Source organism: Pseudonaja textilis, chromosome 14 (assembly GCF_049901715.1).
Source record: "Pseudonaja textilis isolate UNSWEBS1 chromosome 14, rPseTex1.2, whole genome shotgun sequence".
In the NCBI taxonomy this organism is placed as follows: domain Eukaryota; kingdom Metazoa; phylum Chordata; class Lepidosauria; order Squamata; family Elapidae; genus Pseudonaja; species Pseudonaja textilis.
Genome location: NC_142003.1, coordinates 1,566,638 through 1,581,368, shown reverse-complemented (window position 1 = coordinate 1,581,368; position 14,731 = coordinate 1,566,638). Strand labels below are relative to the sequence as shown.

General features: G+C 44.6%; 1 protein-coding gene across 2 annotated transcripts; it reads left to right on the top strand.

Moving 5' to 3' along the window:
• The first annotated feature begins 348 nt into the window (after positions 1 to 348).
• On the top strand, positions 349 to 13,901 carry LOC113452741 (cytochrome P450 2W1-like). Of its 2 annotated transcripts, none has more exons than XM_087912837.1 (9): positions 349 to 572; positions 4,121 to 4,283; positions 5,728 to 5,877; positions 6,504 to 6,661; positions 8,660 to 8,836; positions 9,418 to 9,559; positions 10,616 to 10,800; positions 12,183 to 12,324; positions 13,262 to 13,901. In XM_087912837.1, the coding sequence occupies exons 1-9, from the start codon at positions 381 to 383 to the stop codon at positions 13,447 to 13,449; spliced, it is 1,497 nt and encodes a 498-aa protein (XP_087768963.1). In that variant the 5' UTR covers positions 349 to 380; the 3' UTR covers positions 13,450 to 13,901. The 2 variants fall into 2 exon arrangements, with proteins under 2 accessions (XP_087768963.1, XP_087768964.1); XM_087912838.1 differs by having other exon boundaries at positions 13,013 to 13,901.
• The last annotated feature ends 830 nt before the right edge of the window (positions 13,902 to 14,731 follow it).

Below are 14,731 nucleotides of genomic sequence, written 5' to 3'. Positions count from 1 at the left end.
CTTTAAATCACTAAATTTATTGACTCAAGACCTTTGTAGTGAAAGCTGATGTTGAAAAAAAAATGCATTGAATCCTGACCAGATTTTGCTTATGGGCTGTCCAGAATTTGACCGAGTCTCGAGAATAGTGGACGCCCCTGAGTAAAGCACGTGATTTCCGTCTTGAAGTGACCAAGGAAATTTTGACACTTTGAGTGATATAACCAAGCATATGAAATCCTGGGGGAGGATTTGTGAAGAGGGCTGGAACTCTGGCACGGGCCATTTCACAAACTCTGTGAAGAATTGCCAAGTTGGTTTCTTACCAAATAAAAATACCTTTTCTAGACTTGCTCCATGAGAGCCTTTCCCCATTCTTCATCTCCAAAGCTCCTGTGAACATGGCTCCTTGGACATCCTTCCTCCTCGACCCAACCAACATCATCTTGATTTTACTGCTGCTGTTAGTGAGTCTGTTTCTGAACAACTTCAGCTGGTCATCTCGACTTATGCCTCCTGGACCTACCCGGCTCCCTATCATTGGCAATTTGCATTTGATAAATATTAAAAGGCAAGATGTCTCATTTATGGAGGTAAGGAGCAAAGGGGGGGATGGTTTAGACCTTCTGTTATCAGCAGGAATGACCTGGATGGTTGTCAAAGACTCTGCAGGTTGAGAAGTAAAGTTATGGAGTTGTAACAGTATAGATAGACCCTGGTTTGATTTAAATCATGGTTGGTTTACTTTGGTTTTAAGTCCTATTTAAATCTTTGGTTTAAACCATATTTTGGATTGATTTGAATCATGTAAGAGCTCACTTTCTGCTCCTAATATTCATATTGCCTGGGTATAAATTAAATCTGTATGCATGGGTACAGTGCATGGTATGCATAGTACGGTTGCATGGGTACAGTTGTACTGCAGCTGCTATGCTATCTATGCTATAGATGCTTGCTCATGTAATCACTTCTATTGACTGCAATAGAAAATATTTCTGCCAGAGTATCTACTGGTGTGGTTGTCTCTGACTTGTCTTGATTGTCCTCCCATCCAGTGGTGAGATTCAACCAGTTCACAGTGGTTTGGGAGAACCAGCTGTTAACTTTTTGAGCAGTTTGGTGAACTGGTTGTTGGAAGAAATCACGAGGGCTGTTAAATTATTTGAATCTCACCACTGCTCCCATCCACAACTTTATCAAGAGATCAAATAATATTCTATATTTCTTCTGATGTCTCTTTACAACACATGAGGGCAGAACTCTAGCCATTTTTAAAGGTTATGGCAGATAAGGATGGTCCCACAGGGTTTAGGAAGTCATATCTGCCCAAATACTCTTGCTTGCAGACTCTGAAAAAGTTCCCCGCAGAGAAGGCATGTTGTGGTGAAATCTGGACATTTGCTCATACCTTAAACACGAGCAGATTTTCTGCACTAGACTTTCCTGTTATCGGATGGAGGAAATGTTATTCTCAACGACAAGTGGATTTTTTAAAAAATTTTGTGCCGAAGCTTTTTTTCAAAACAATTTTAAAAAGCTCAAACAAACCCAACCCAGAAATGAGCTATTAGCAAAAATGAACAGACAGAATTGATGACTTAACTTGAACAAGCTAAAAAAAAAAAAAGAATATTTTTAGGTGTCATAAAAAAATCTAGGCGTTTATCACCTGGAATTTCTTGAGCCCTCCTATGCCAAGTTTAAAAACAGGCAGGTACAACTATACTTGCTTTAAAATGTGCTTTGCATTTCAAGGGGTGTTAATCCGCACCAAATGTCATGTGAATTGGTGCTTCTAGTATTGATGGCTCTCTCTGTAAACCCAACCTTAATGCGGTTTCACAGGTTGTGTTATTGCTTTGACAGAAGAATAACTATTTTCTGTGGAAACTCCCCCAGTTGTAGAAGGTGTGTGTGTGTGTGTGTGTGTGTGTGTGTGTCAGGCAGTGTATTATGTCGCTTGCATTGAGAAGGGCTGTATGCCAAATAAATACACAAAACAGGGCTACCATAGATAGAATCCAAGCAGAGAATTGGAGGTTTATTTTCTCACTTAAAAGAGCAGGGAGAGTGATGGGAAGGTATTTCCCCATCTGAAACTTTAGTTTAGACCAGTGTTTGCCAGCTGGTGGGCTGAGGACCACTGGTGGTCCATGAGAAAATTTTGGTGGTCCGCAGAGAAATGTTTCCCCCACCAAAGCAATTAATCCAGGCTACGCAGGAACACAAAACTTGTGTCGCTTGCATTGCGAACAACACGAGGTAGGGAGTGGAGGGGGGAAAGGGCGGGGGGGGGACTTGCCCCACTCGCCCCACGTGCCTTGGCTGGCCACCAGGATGCTTCTTTCTGCTTCTTTCTTCTTCTGCTTTTGGCTGCACGCAAGGAAAGCAGCCAAAGTCTTTCTTTCTCTCCCCCAAACTCCGCCAGAAATGAGTCTTTAGGACCCTGCAAGGCCTCCTGCTCCAAGAGGCTCACAAAGACTCGTTTCTGGCAGAGTTTGGGGGAGAGAAAGAAAGACTTCTGCTGCTTCTGCTGCTTTCCTTGAATGAAGCCAAAAGTCTCTCTCTCTCTCTCCCTCCCCACCTCCTGAGAACGAAGCTGGAGACAGTATCCTGCGATCCCAAATAAAGATCAATCGATCGGTAGGAAAAAGGGTTGGAGGATTTTCCTGCACACTTTGGGTGGATTTAAAACGATGAGTTGGGTGATCCCTGAAGTCCAAAAGGTTGGCGACCCCTGGTTTAGACAACATTGGCCAGGAGTGGGCAAAGTCTGATGTGATATCACGCAGCTTTCTGTCAGAGGGACTTGGGGCCATCTAGCTTTCCATGCTAGATTCCAGGAAGAGCATGAGAAGAAGACCTGATGAGCACAGACTTTGATTGTTCCTTCTCGATGCGATGAACTCAGATGGGGACATTTACCATCTCATAGGAGAATGTTCCTCTGATTCAGAGGTCTCCAAACTTGGCAACTTTAACGCTAGTGGACTTCAACTCCCAGAATTCTGGGAGTTGAAGGCCACCAGTCTTAAAGTTGCTAGGTTTGGAGACTCCTAACCAGAGAGGTTGAGGAGGTGGGTCCTTCAGAGAGAGTCTTTTTGGACCCTGGTGGTGGGAGGATCTTCTTCCCCCAAGGAACTCAGTTGGCTTCTCCCTCGCCTTGGTGTAGACTGCAAGGGCTGCTTCCTTTCAGAGTGGATCTCTGTAGGGGAGGAGCCAAACATCTGAAGGGGTGTGGTAGCCCCCTTCCAACTAACCAAACTTGAGCAGTCTTTGAAACTTACGACTTTTAATAATATCTGTTGGACAGAAAGGGTCTATTGGGCTGCCACAGGGAGGTAGAAGGGGGTCAAGCTCTTTTCTAAAGTGCCTCTAGGCCAGACAAGGAATAATGGATGGAAGCTGAACAAGGAGAGATTCAACCTGGAAATAAGGAGAAACGTTCTGATGTTGCAGGAAATTACGAGACTCAGACCTTGGAATCCGAAAATAAGTTGGTTTTATTTGCGCAGACAGGTTCAGAGTATTTTAGTGAGAGTCACTTCCGAACAACTTTCTTCTTGAACAGCACATGCCCATATACTTCTTCAGAAGGGGCAAAACACAGAAACTTATAACTTGTCAGTCATTCATTGGTTACTCCCCTGTTGCTAGGCTAGGATGGCTGGATGTCACAAACCCATCATGCTAAACTCCCTAGCTTACGAGCGAGACAAGATATCTTGGCAAATATGACTTTGTGACCGATAGATGATCCTTGTGGTGTGGCATTTCACAGTTCCTTGTTCTTTTTCTTGCTAATACCACGTATTTCACTATCTATCATTATTGTATCATTATTTCTCTAAAATTAATATATATTTTATGTCCTGCCTTACTGACAGTGAGAACAGTCAACCCATGGAACAGAAGTTGCCCTCGGAAGGTGTGGGAGCTTCACCCCTGGAGGCTTTCAAGAAGGAATTGGACTGCCATTTGTTAGAAATGGTGTAGGGTCTTCTGCTTGGGTGGTGGGTTGGACTAGATGACCTACGAGGTCCCTTCCAACTCTATTTTTCTGTTAACTGTTAGCCTCACAGGATTCCAATGCTCAGCAACAGTAAGTTCTGGATGTCTTCTCTTTCGTTTCCTCCTCCAGCTTTCCAAAACCTATGGCCCTGTCTTCACACTCCATTTTGGCCTACAGAAGATTGTGGTGCTGGTCGGCTACGAGGCGGTGAAAGAGGCCCTCCTGAGCAAGAGAAATGAGTTTATCGACCGGCCTCCCATCCCCATATTCTTACAGATCCAACACAAAAACGGTAACCATGCTTGGGAATGAATGAGATAGCTGATCTTTTAGAGTCCAGCCTTCCAAAGGTGCAACTGAAGGAGAGTAAAAGGAGGTGGCCGAATCAGAGCGTTCTTCCTTTACATGTTATATACACTGCTCAAAAAAATAAAGGGAACACAAAAATAAGACATCCTAGATCTGAATGAATGAAATATTCTTATTAAATACTTTGTGCATTACATAGTTGAATGTGCTGACAACAAAATCACACAAAAATTATCAGTGGAAATCAAAATTAGCAACCCATGGAGGTCTGGATTTGGAGTTACAAGCAAAATTAAAGTGGAAAAAAACACTACAGGCTGATCCAACTTTGATGTAATGTCCTTCAAACAAGTCAAAATGAGGCTCAGTAGTGTGTGTGGCCTCCACGTGCCTGTAGGACCTCCCTACAACGCCTGGGCATGCTCCTGATGAGGTGGCGGATGGTCTCCTGAGGGATCTCCTCCCACACCTGGACTAAAGCATCCCCCAACTCCTGGACAGTCTGTGGTGCAAGGTGGCGTTGATGGATGGAGCGAGACATGATGTCCCAGATATGCTCAATTGGATTCAGGTCTGGGGAACGGGTGGGCCAATCCATAGCATCAATGCCTTCGTCTTGCAGGAACTGCTGACACACTCCAGCCACATGAACTCCAGCATTGTCTTGCATTAGGAGGAACCCAGGGCCAACTGCACCAGCATATGGTCTCACAAGGGGTCTGAGGATCTCATCTCGGTACCTAATGGCAGTCAGGCTACCTCTGGCAAGCACAAGGAGGGCTGTGTGGCCCCCTAAAGAAATGCCACCCCACACCATTACTGACCCACTGTCAAACCGGTCAGGCTGGAGGATGTTGCAGGCAGCAGAACGTTCTCCATGGCGTCTCCAGACCCTGTCATGCCTGTCACATGTGCTCAGTGTGAACCTGCTTTCATTCTGTTGCTATCTAAGGTTCTCTGTTGTATTTATGTTGTGCTTATACTTTGATATCTTTGTTTACTGTAAATGACAAAGGCAACCAGTAAGAAGACTTTGTAATTGGATATTCTTTGGACTGTTAAATGTTTATGACCTGGACTGTTTATTGGACTGGGCTATTTCTTAAAGTAAACTTTAACTCAATTTAGTGTAGCTGTGTGTGACTGAATAATTATTCATAACTCATAAATGTTTCCATGTGCATATCCTTGTTACTCAAGGGTTATTCTGTACATATCTTAACAGGTTCCATCCATTGTTGAAAGGTTTCTGCTGTTAGATAGGCTCTAATTTCTGGTCACCTTCATTCCCGTTTCTTCTCTGCTCCGTGGAGCTAATATGGAGAGAAATAAGGCTGACCAATTATAGGAGACCTTTGAGGGAATTCTCTTCTATGAGATACGATCCTCCTTTGATGGGATATGAATGAAGGGAGTGTGTTCCTCAGGTATCTTCTTCTCCACTGGAGAAATATGGAAGGACACACGCCGGGCCACCTTGACCATGATACGAAACCTCGGGATGGGCACTTCCCTCATTGAAGGAAAGATGCGTGAGGAGCTCAGTTTCCTGGTTGAGAAGGTCAACTCCTTCAAAGGTGAGAGACTTCTTCCTCCGATCTCCATCCTGGGTTCTTCTAGAGCAGTGGTGGAGAACCTTTTCCACACTGAGTGCCCAAACTGGGACACGCAGGCGGGTGTGTGCATGTGTGTGGCTGGAGTGGCGGAAAAACTAAAGACCAGCTGGCCGGTGCATGCAGGCCTGTTTTCAGGCCATTTGGGGGGCCATTTTGAGGCTGTTTTTCATGCCAAAACTGCCCCCCAAAGCCATCCTGAAAACAGCCGGAAAATGGTCAGGAAAACAACCTGGGAAATGACTTGGAAAATGGCCTGTTTTTTGGCCATTTTCCTGGCCGTTTTCAGGCCATATTTTGCACCAAAACAGCCCGAAAAAATGGCCTGGAAAATGACCTGTTTTTTGGCCCATTTCCAGACCATTTTCTGAGCTGTTTTCCAGGCCATTTTTCAGTGTTCCAGTGGCTGCAAAGAGCAGTTGGCTGGCACGCATGTGCATACCAGAAGAGCAGCTGGCGACGGTGCGAGTGCCCACTGAGGGGGCTTTTTGTGCCACCTCTGGCATGCATGCCGTAGGCTCACCTTCACAGTTTTATATCCTTCGTCTGTTCTTGGAATCGTCTTCTATTCTTCTTCTTTCTTTTTTAAGGCGAGCCTTTTTCATTGAAGACCTTCTCTGCAGCTCCGACCAATATCACCTTCATCATCCTCTTTGGAGAGAGGTTTGACTACGCCGACCCAACTTTCACCATCCTCCTAAGAAACATCGATGAAGTGATGAGTCTTCTGGGGGCTCCGGCCTTACAAGTAAGACGATCTTCCCCTGCTTTTCCTAAAAAGGGGCAAAATGCATTCCAAGAGGCCCCAAAGGCACTTTTTTGTCAAGACTTTCTGGAGGTTTTTTCTTTCTTTCTTTGAAGACGTTTCGCTTCTTGTCCAAGAAGCTTCTTCAACTCTGACTGGATGGTGGGTAATGGAAGGATTTATACCTCTTGCAGTCAGCTGGTTGTTTGCATCCTTTTTAGAGAGTCGATGAGGCCACTTGGAATCGTTCCAGGAAGTCTCCCCCACCTATTTGCACTGTTTAGGTGACTTTGAGGACACGGATCAACCTCCAGGTATCCTCAATGACTCTCCAAAAAGGATGCAAACGACCAGCTCTGTCCGCAAGGAATATAAATCCTTCCATTCCCCACTACCCAGTCAGAGCTGGAGAAGCTTCTTGGAGGAGAAGCGAAACGTCTTGAAAGAAAAAACAAGATGTGTCCATTTGCCTCTTGAGAAAGCATTGACCTGGATGACTGAGAATCTGCACAGATCTCCAGAGATGGTTTTTCAACTGCTGGTGGTTTTAGAGTCGAAAGCAAACCCTGTTTTGGAACCCTCCCCTCTGCCGGTATCCTGAAGAGGAGGAGGAGGAGGAGGAGCAGGAGGGAGGAGAAGAAATGAAGGATCCTTGGTGTTCTCTGAGCTTGTTTGGTTTCTTGCAGACGTTTCATCACCAAACTAGGTCACATCATCAATGCTAGAAGGGAGTGGGGATTGCGCTGATGGTGCGACCTAGTTTGGATAATAAAACATCGACAAGAAAACCACCCAACTCCATGAGCCCCAAGGACCCCTCGTTTTGCAAATGTCAATGCTTCTGGCTTTCGAAAGAAACGCTTGTGGATAGAAAGATGCGCAGCGGAGCAGCCCAAATAAGCGGCTTGGAAGGAAAGGAGGAATGTTCAGGGCTGTGGAAATTGAGGGAAGAGAGACACCCTGTCAGGGCCTCTAGATGTGTTGGCATTGAGTCGCCCATTCCCCTCCAGAAAGCAGGAAAGAGAACGACAGGAGCCAAAACATCGTTCAGGCCGGAGATTGCCAAGTGCAGTTCTGGACTCGGAATGATACGTTCCGGTTATAATTTTTTTTCCCTTCATTCTCCTGATGGAGTCCAATATCTGCTTTGCACAAGAAAAAAACCAGCCATTCCAGGCTTTCAAATTTCCTCCTGGTTTATTCGGATACGGCTTCGACCCCGTTAATTTTCCACCCCATTAATAATTTCTGAAATTTCTGGAAGGATTCTTTTTTAAATGCTAAAGATCAGGAATACATCGGTTGCGCTCCCATGGCTCTGACTCTGACTTTGTGCTCTACCAGATTTCTAAAAGGGCCATTTTAAATTTTGGGTGGGTTTTTTTTTTTTTAAGTTGTTCCCTTTTCAAAAGAAATTTCATTGCTGTCTTTTTGTTATTTTTCCCCTCCAGAAAGTGTTTTTTCTTTTTCAAACTTACATTTATGGATGATGTCTAGAAAAAGCCAGTCACTTCCCCTAAAAGCCAAAATTGATTTTCTATCTAAATGGATGGATAGATAGATGGATGGATGGATGGATGGATAGATAGATAGATAGATAGATGATAGATAGATAGATAGATAGATAGATAGATAGATAGATAGATAGAGATAGATAGATAGATAGATAGATAGATAGATAGATAGATAGATAGATAGATATAGACATATGTGTGTGTGTATGTATGTATTGTATGTTATTCAGCTTGGTTAACTTAAGAAAACACACACACACACACACACACACACACACACACACACACACACACATACATGGAGAATAGCTGCTCTTCGTACCTTCAAAATGTTGAATTAAAATTTGAGCCTTTCCATAGTTAAAGCTCTGAAGTTCCCCAGTTCCCCACGAAGAAGATCCTAAAAACATTGACTAAAGGAACAGGCACCAGAGTGTAACCTCGTTCTCTTTATGGGTTTGATCTCGGTTCATTTGCTCTTTTCCAGGTGTATAACGTCTATCCCTTCCTTGGATTCCTTCTCAAACCCCATAAGATGATCTTGAAAAAGATCGAAGAAACCTGCGCCATCATCGAAAAATACATGCGAGCCAGCAAGGAGAAGCTGAGCCAGAACCAGCTGCAAAGCTACGTCGACTCCATGTTGTTCAAACAGCAGCAAGAGGTCGGGGGCTCCAAGGCTTGGCCGTTTCCCTCTACTCTGTTAGGCGACCACAGAAAACTTAACCGCATCCTCAAATAATTTTCCAACCTGGGTTCCTGAGATGTATAGGATTATAATTCTTCTTTCTCTCTCTTGTTCTCTTTCTCTCTTGTTCTCTTTCTCTTTCACTCTCTCTTTCTCTCTCTCTCTCTCTTTCACTCTCTCTCTTTCTCTTTCTCTCTCTCTTTCTTTCTCTCTCGTTCTCTTTCTCTTTCACTCTCTTTCTTTCTCTCTCTTTCTCTTTCACTCTCTTTCTCTTTCTTTCTCTCTTGTTCTCTTTCTCTTTCACTCTCACTCTCTCTCTTTCTCATTCTCTTTCACTCTCTCTCTCTCTCTCTCTTTCTCTTTCTTTTCCTCTCTCTTGTTCTCTTTCTCTTTCAGTCTCTCTTTCTCTCTTTCTCTCTATTTCACTCTCTCTTTCTATTTCTTTCTCTCTCTCTCTCTCTCTCTCTCTCACACACACACACACACTCACACCAATCTGCCTTCCCAGTCCACATTCTTTTCTTTGACCAAACCAATTTTTGCCTCTTGTTTTTCAGAGAGAGGGTGGCAAGAAGAACATATTTCAGAACCCCAATGTCATGGCTTCAGTTCTTGACCTGGTCATGGCTGGGACGGAGACCACGGCCACCACTCTGCAGTGGACCATTCTGCTGATGATGAAGTACCCTGAGATTCAGAGTAAGCCAGCATTTTCTTTGGCTAAGACCCCTGGATTGGGCTGAACCGAGGGGTGGGGGAAGCTGATCCCCACCAGTCATAGATCGCCTAGGAGCCAAGATTATCTCTCCCATTGTTTTCTTCCTTCAAGCCATGAGGCTTCTCCTCCCACCCTGCCTGGAGAGTGAACCCAGGAGAACGTTGCACACCCAAGTAGCCAGAAACAGCTCCAAACTAATCAAGGGCCACAGAGTTCTTGACCTGGAACAGAAGAAGCCGAGATAGCAATTGAGTTCCTCCAAAGTTTAGACAGTGGTTACGATGGCCTTCTGGTGGCTTGGCAGTTGTCCTTGGAGGGCCAGCAGGTAGACTGCTTTAGAGCAGTGGTCACCAACCGGTGGGCTGGGGACCACTGGTGGTCCGTGTGAAAATTTTGGTGGTCCGCAGAGAAATGTCTCCCCCAAAGCAATTAATCCAGGCTAAGTGGGAACACAAGGCTGCGCTGACCACATGGCCCCCAACCTTCAACCAAGTGCAACCCTTGAGTAGAGCCACACGAGCTAGAACTGGAAGGTAAGACCAACGTCAGGGGAGGGAAATCCGCCCCAGGGTGGCTTGCGGACGTTGGTGGGAAAGTCGGTCCCCTATTCCAGAGCTGCAGGAGTCACAGGACTGGTCCTTTGGTCACCCCAGAGCAGCTTCTCCAGTCCATGGCAGGCCGGTGCACCCATGTGGTGGAGTAGCTGCTCCGGGATGACCAAAGGGCCGGTCCTGTGATTCCTGCAGCTCTGGGATATGGGACCGACTTCCCCACCGACGTCAGCAAGCCACCGTCGGTCAAAATTCATATTAGTGGTCCGTGGGATTTAAAATTATGAGTTTGGTGGTCCCTGAGGTCCAAACGGTTGGCGACCCCTTTCCTTAGAGCTCTTCCCAACTTGCTAAGAGGGTTGGAGAGCAGCTGATCTCCTCAAGCTGTTGAAGGACAACTCAAGGAACACAGCTGCCTCTCCAGGGCTGATGAAGGAAAGGGCCCTTAGCTCCCGGGCCTTGACTTTCGGACCGCTCCTCCTGCAGGGAAGGTCCAGCGGGAAATCCAGCAAGTGCTTGGATCAGAGCGTTTGCCGGTCTACGGAGACAGGAAGCAGATGCCCTTCACCAACGCCATGATTCATGAGGTCCAGCGGTTTGCCTCTGTCGTGCCACAGTTCCCACGCTGCACCGCCGTGGACACCCATTTCCGAGGCTACTTTATTCCAAAGGTATGAGAGTCCCAAGCATCAGGAGAGATGGTGGGAGCCAGGAAGCTTTGTGGAGAAATGGAGAGGCCCATGAAGGTCCGTGTTGACTTGGACCGCCCGGGTTCAGAATTCCAGCCACGAATAGAATAGAATAGAAAATAGAATAGAAAATAGAATAGAATAGAATAGAATAGAATAGAATAGAATAGAATAGAAAACAGAATAGAAAATAGAATAGAGAATAGAATAGAATAGAATAGAATAGAATAGAATAGAATAGAATAGAATAGAATAGAATAGAATAGAATAGAAAATAGAATAGAATAGAATAGAATAGAGAATAGAATAGAATAGAATAGAATATAGAATAGAATAGAATAAAATAGAGAATAGAATAGAATAGAATAGAATAGAATAGAGAATAGAATAGAATAGAATAGAATAGAATAGAATAGAATAGAATAGAATAGAATAGAGAATAGAATAGAATAGAATATAGGAATAGAATAGAGAATAGAATAGAAATAGAATAGAAAATAGAATAGAATAGAAAATAGAATAGAATAGAATAGAATAGAATAGAATAGAATAGAATAGAATAGAATAGAATAGAATAGAATAGAATAGAGCAATAGAATAGAGAATAGAATAGAAAATAGAATAGAATGGAATGGAACGGAACGGAACAAAATTCTTTATTGGCCAAGTGTGATTGGATACACAAGGAATTTTTTTTGGTGCAAATACTCTCATAAGTGTACATAAAAGAAGAGAGACATTCGTCAAGAGTCAAGAATCATCAGGTACAACACTTAATGATAGTCATAGGGAACAATAAGCAATCAAATCATACTAGGAAACAGTCCATATAGATTGTAAGGATACAAGGGACAAAGTTACAGTCCTGCAGTCACAAGTGGGAGGGGATGGGTGATAAGGAGGGATGAGAAGATTAATAATAATAATACTGAAGACTTTGTAAATAGTTGGACAGTGTTGAGGAAATTATTTGTTTAGCAGAGTGATGGCGTTGGGGAAAATTCCCCTTGTGTCTAGTTGTTCTGGTGGGCAGGGCTCTTTAGCATCGTTTTGAGGGAAGGAGTTGAAACAGTTTATGTCTGGGATGTGAGGAGTCTGTAGATATTTTCACAGCCCTCTTTTTGACTCGTGCAGTGTACAGGTGTCCTCCATGGAAGGCAGGTTGGTAGCCATGTTTTTTTCTGCAGTCCTAATTACCCTCCAAAGTCTGTGTCTCTCCTGTTGGGTTGCAGAGCCGAGCGAGATAGTTCCAGAGGTGCAGATGACAGACTCAAATCATTCCTCTGTAGAACTGGATCAGCAGCTCCTTTTGGGCAGTTTGAGCTTCCTGAGTTGGGTGATTTCTCAATTTGCTTCTTCTCCAGGGAACGCCGATATTTCCTTCTCTGACATCCGCGCTTTATGACGAAACCCAGTGGGAGACTCCCTACAGGTTTAACCCCAACCATTTCCTGGATGCTGAAGGGAACTTTGTGACGAAAGAAGCCTTCTTGCCTTTCTCAATAGGTGGGTGAAGAAGACCCTCTGAGTGAGGAGGGTCCAGGGGTCTAGACGAGAGAGGAGATTGGCTGGGAGGTCAGTCTACAGCAGGGCTGTCCAACCTCGGTCCCTTTAAGACTTGTGGATTTCAGCTCCCAGATTTCCCCAGCCCGAATTCTGAGAGTTCTGAGAGTTGAATTCTGAGAGTTGAAGTCCACAAATCTTAAAGTTGTGAAGGTTAAGACAGTCCAATCTACAGCTTGTCCTTTTGTGGAGAAACCAAGAGAAGGTGGATGAGATGAAACCTATCTTTAGAAGATGAAGAGGCCCACAATGATCAGACGAGATAGATTGAAGGCCACAAATTGCTCTGGTTGGAGTTCCAGGATGCTGGGCAGCACCATGGATGTCTAACTGCTCCACCAGGATCTGGAACTAAAGTGGTTGTCCAAAACTTTACCCTTCCTCGGACCTTTGATCTCCTGGTATGTTTTACCAGTTGGGGAGAATGAATAAGAAGATGGAGGCTCTTTCCTGAGCCCTCTAGGCTATGAGAAAGTCTCACCTTGGACCTCTGTTTCTCCAGAACTTTGGGATAACCCTCAGGTGGGTCAGGTCCTTAGGGCTTCAGGTACAGGGACACCATCTCTATGCGTCCCAGGACGTTTTAAGGAGAATTGCCAGTATTACAAACTTTTCTGTATTTTGTTTACAGAGATTCTCAGTCCTTCAGGTCATTGGTTGTCCCAAAGGTGCTTTTTCAAGAGGCAACTGGACTTCCTTGTTTTTCTTTGAAGATGTATCACTCCTCATCCAAGGAGCTTCTTCAATTCTGGCTAGATGGTGGGGAAGGGAAGGAGTTATAGACAGCCGGTCATTTGCATCCTTTTAGAGGGTCGGTGGGGCCACTTGGAGGTTGGTTCTTCTCCCCTTTGTAAAGATGACCATGGGGTGCTTGTTGCAGGTCGCAGGAACTGCCTTGGAGAAAACCTGGCCAGGATGGAGCTCTTCATCTTTGTGGTTGGATTGTTGCAAAGATTCATATTTCAAGCCCCACCTGGAATGAAGGAAGAAGACCTGGAACTTACGACCGAACCTGCCTTCACTCGGAGGCCACATTCCTACTCCACCTGTGCTGTGCCCATCAACTAGGACCTTGAAGAGGTGTGGACTTCAACTCCCAGAATTCTCTGGCCACTCTCCTGTTGCTTGACTTAATCCAGGATTCTACTCTTTCCAACTGCATAAGTAATCTTGCACCAGCGTTTCTTAAGCTTGGCTACTTTAAGAGGTGCGGACTTCAACTCCCAGAATGCTCCAGCCAGCATTGCAAGTTGGGATATGTAACAAAACACAGCTGGCTGGGGCATTCTGGGAATTGAAGTCCAGACCTTTTAAAGTGGCCAAGGTTAAGAAACATGGATCTAACACACGTTTAGAAGCTCTTCCATGCAAGCATGTTAAAGCATCTTAAGGCCATTGACAAATACGGTTCCATGACGCTTTGCAAAATATCTGGCACTATGCTTTATTTCCAAACTGAAATCCAATTTAGAGAGGGCGCTAAATTAATGCTACTGCCATTAAAGTGGATTGCAAATGGATGGAGCTGTTTGTGTCCAGTTGCTAGTAACACGTCCATTTATTGAAAAAAATGGAGTGACAAAGAGAAATTATTATTTACGTATTTGCAGGGGTTAAATCTGTGCCATGGGCTCTGGGAAGGGTTTTGGGTTTTATAAATAAAGACAGCCCATTAAAAACGCACAAAAATAGCGTGTATGATCAAAATAGTGGAAGACCCAAAATCTTGTATGTGAAAACTGTTAACTAAACCCACATTTTAGTTGCTAAAATCCTACAGCTATGCTGGACTACAATTCCCATCATCTTTAGCAACCGACAATGGGAGATACAGCGCAACCTAAGATGAAACACTGGTACATCATGTTTCTTTCGTGGCTTCTGTTCTACTCCCTTTTCTCACCACTAAACACTGCTTTAAACTTTGGGCCTCTTTGGAAGACTTTTGATATGTTCTAATGTTTTGCTCTCCCGCAATTGATGTGATGCTATCACTTCCTCTCTTTCACCCTGCTGCCACCTAGTGGTGACAGGAAGGCTGTGACTGTCCCTTGCTCGGTTCTTAATTTCTGCTGCCCCCTTCTGGTCTATTCAGGGAACAGGAACTTGTGTTTTCACAAGCAGGTTGGAGTTTAGGAAAAGGCAAAAGGAGGTTGGATCGATTCTGCAGGATGCAGAATTTGTGTCTGAAATTACTTCGCTGCCTTGAAGACGGCTCAAAAGCAGCATCTCCACAGACAGTTCCTGGACCACAGATCGTGGGTTCTGGTGCTTGGGCACGCAGTTTGAGTCACTGGGAGTCGCTTAAGACCCTCATTCCTGGTTCTGGGGACCTGAGTTGAGAATCAAA

Excerpts from the sequence above, each read along its gene's own strand:
- LOC113452741 (XM_087912837.1), top strand. The coding sequence starts at position 381 with ATGGCTCCTTGGACATCCTTCCTCCTCGACCCAACCAACATCATCTTG. Across the intron at positions 4,284-5,727 it reads ACAGATCCAACACAAAAACG|GTATCTTCTTCTCCACTGGA; the intron begins GTAACCATGCTT and ends TGTGTTCCTCAG. Across the intron at positions 8,837-9,417 it reads TGTTCAAACAGCAGCAAGAG|AGAGAGGGTGGCAAGAAGAA; the intron begins GTCGGGGGCTCC and ends CTTGTTTTTCAG.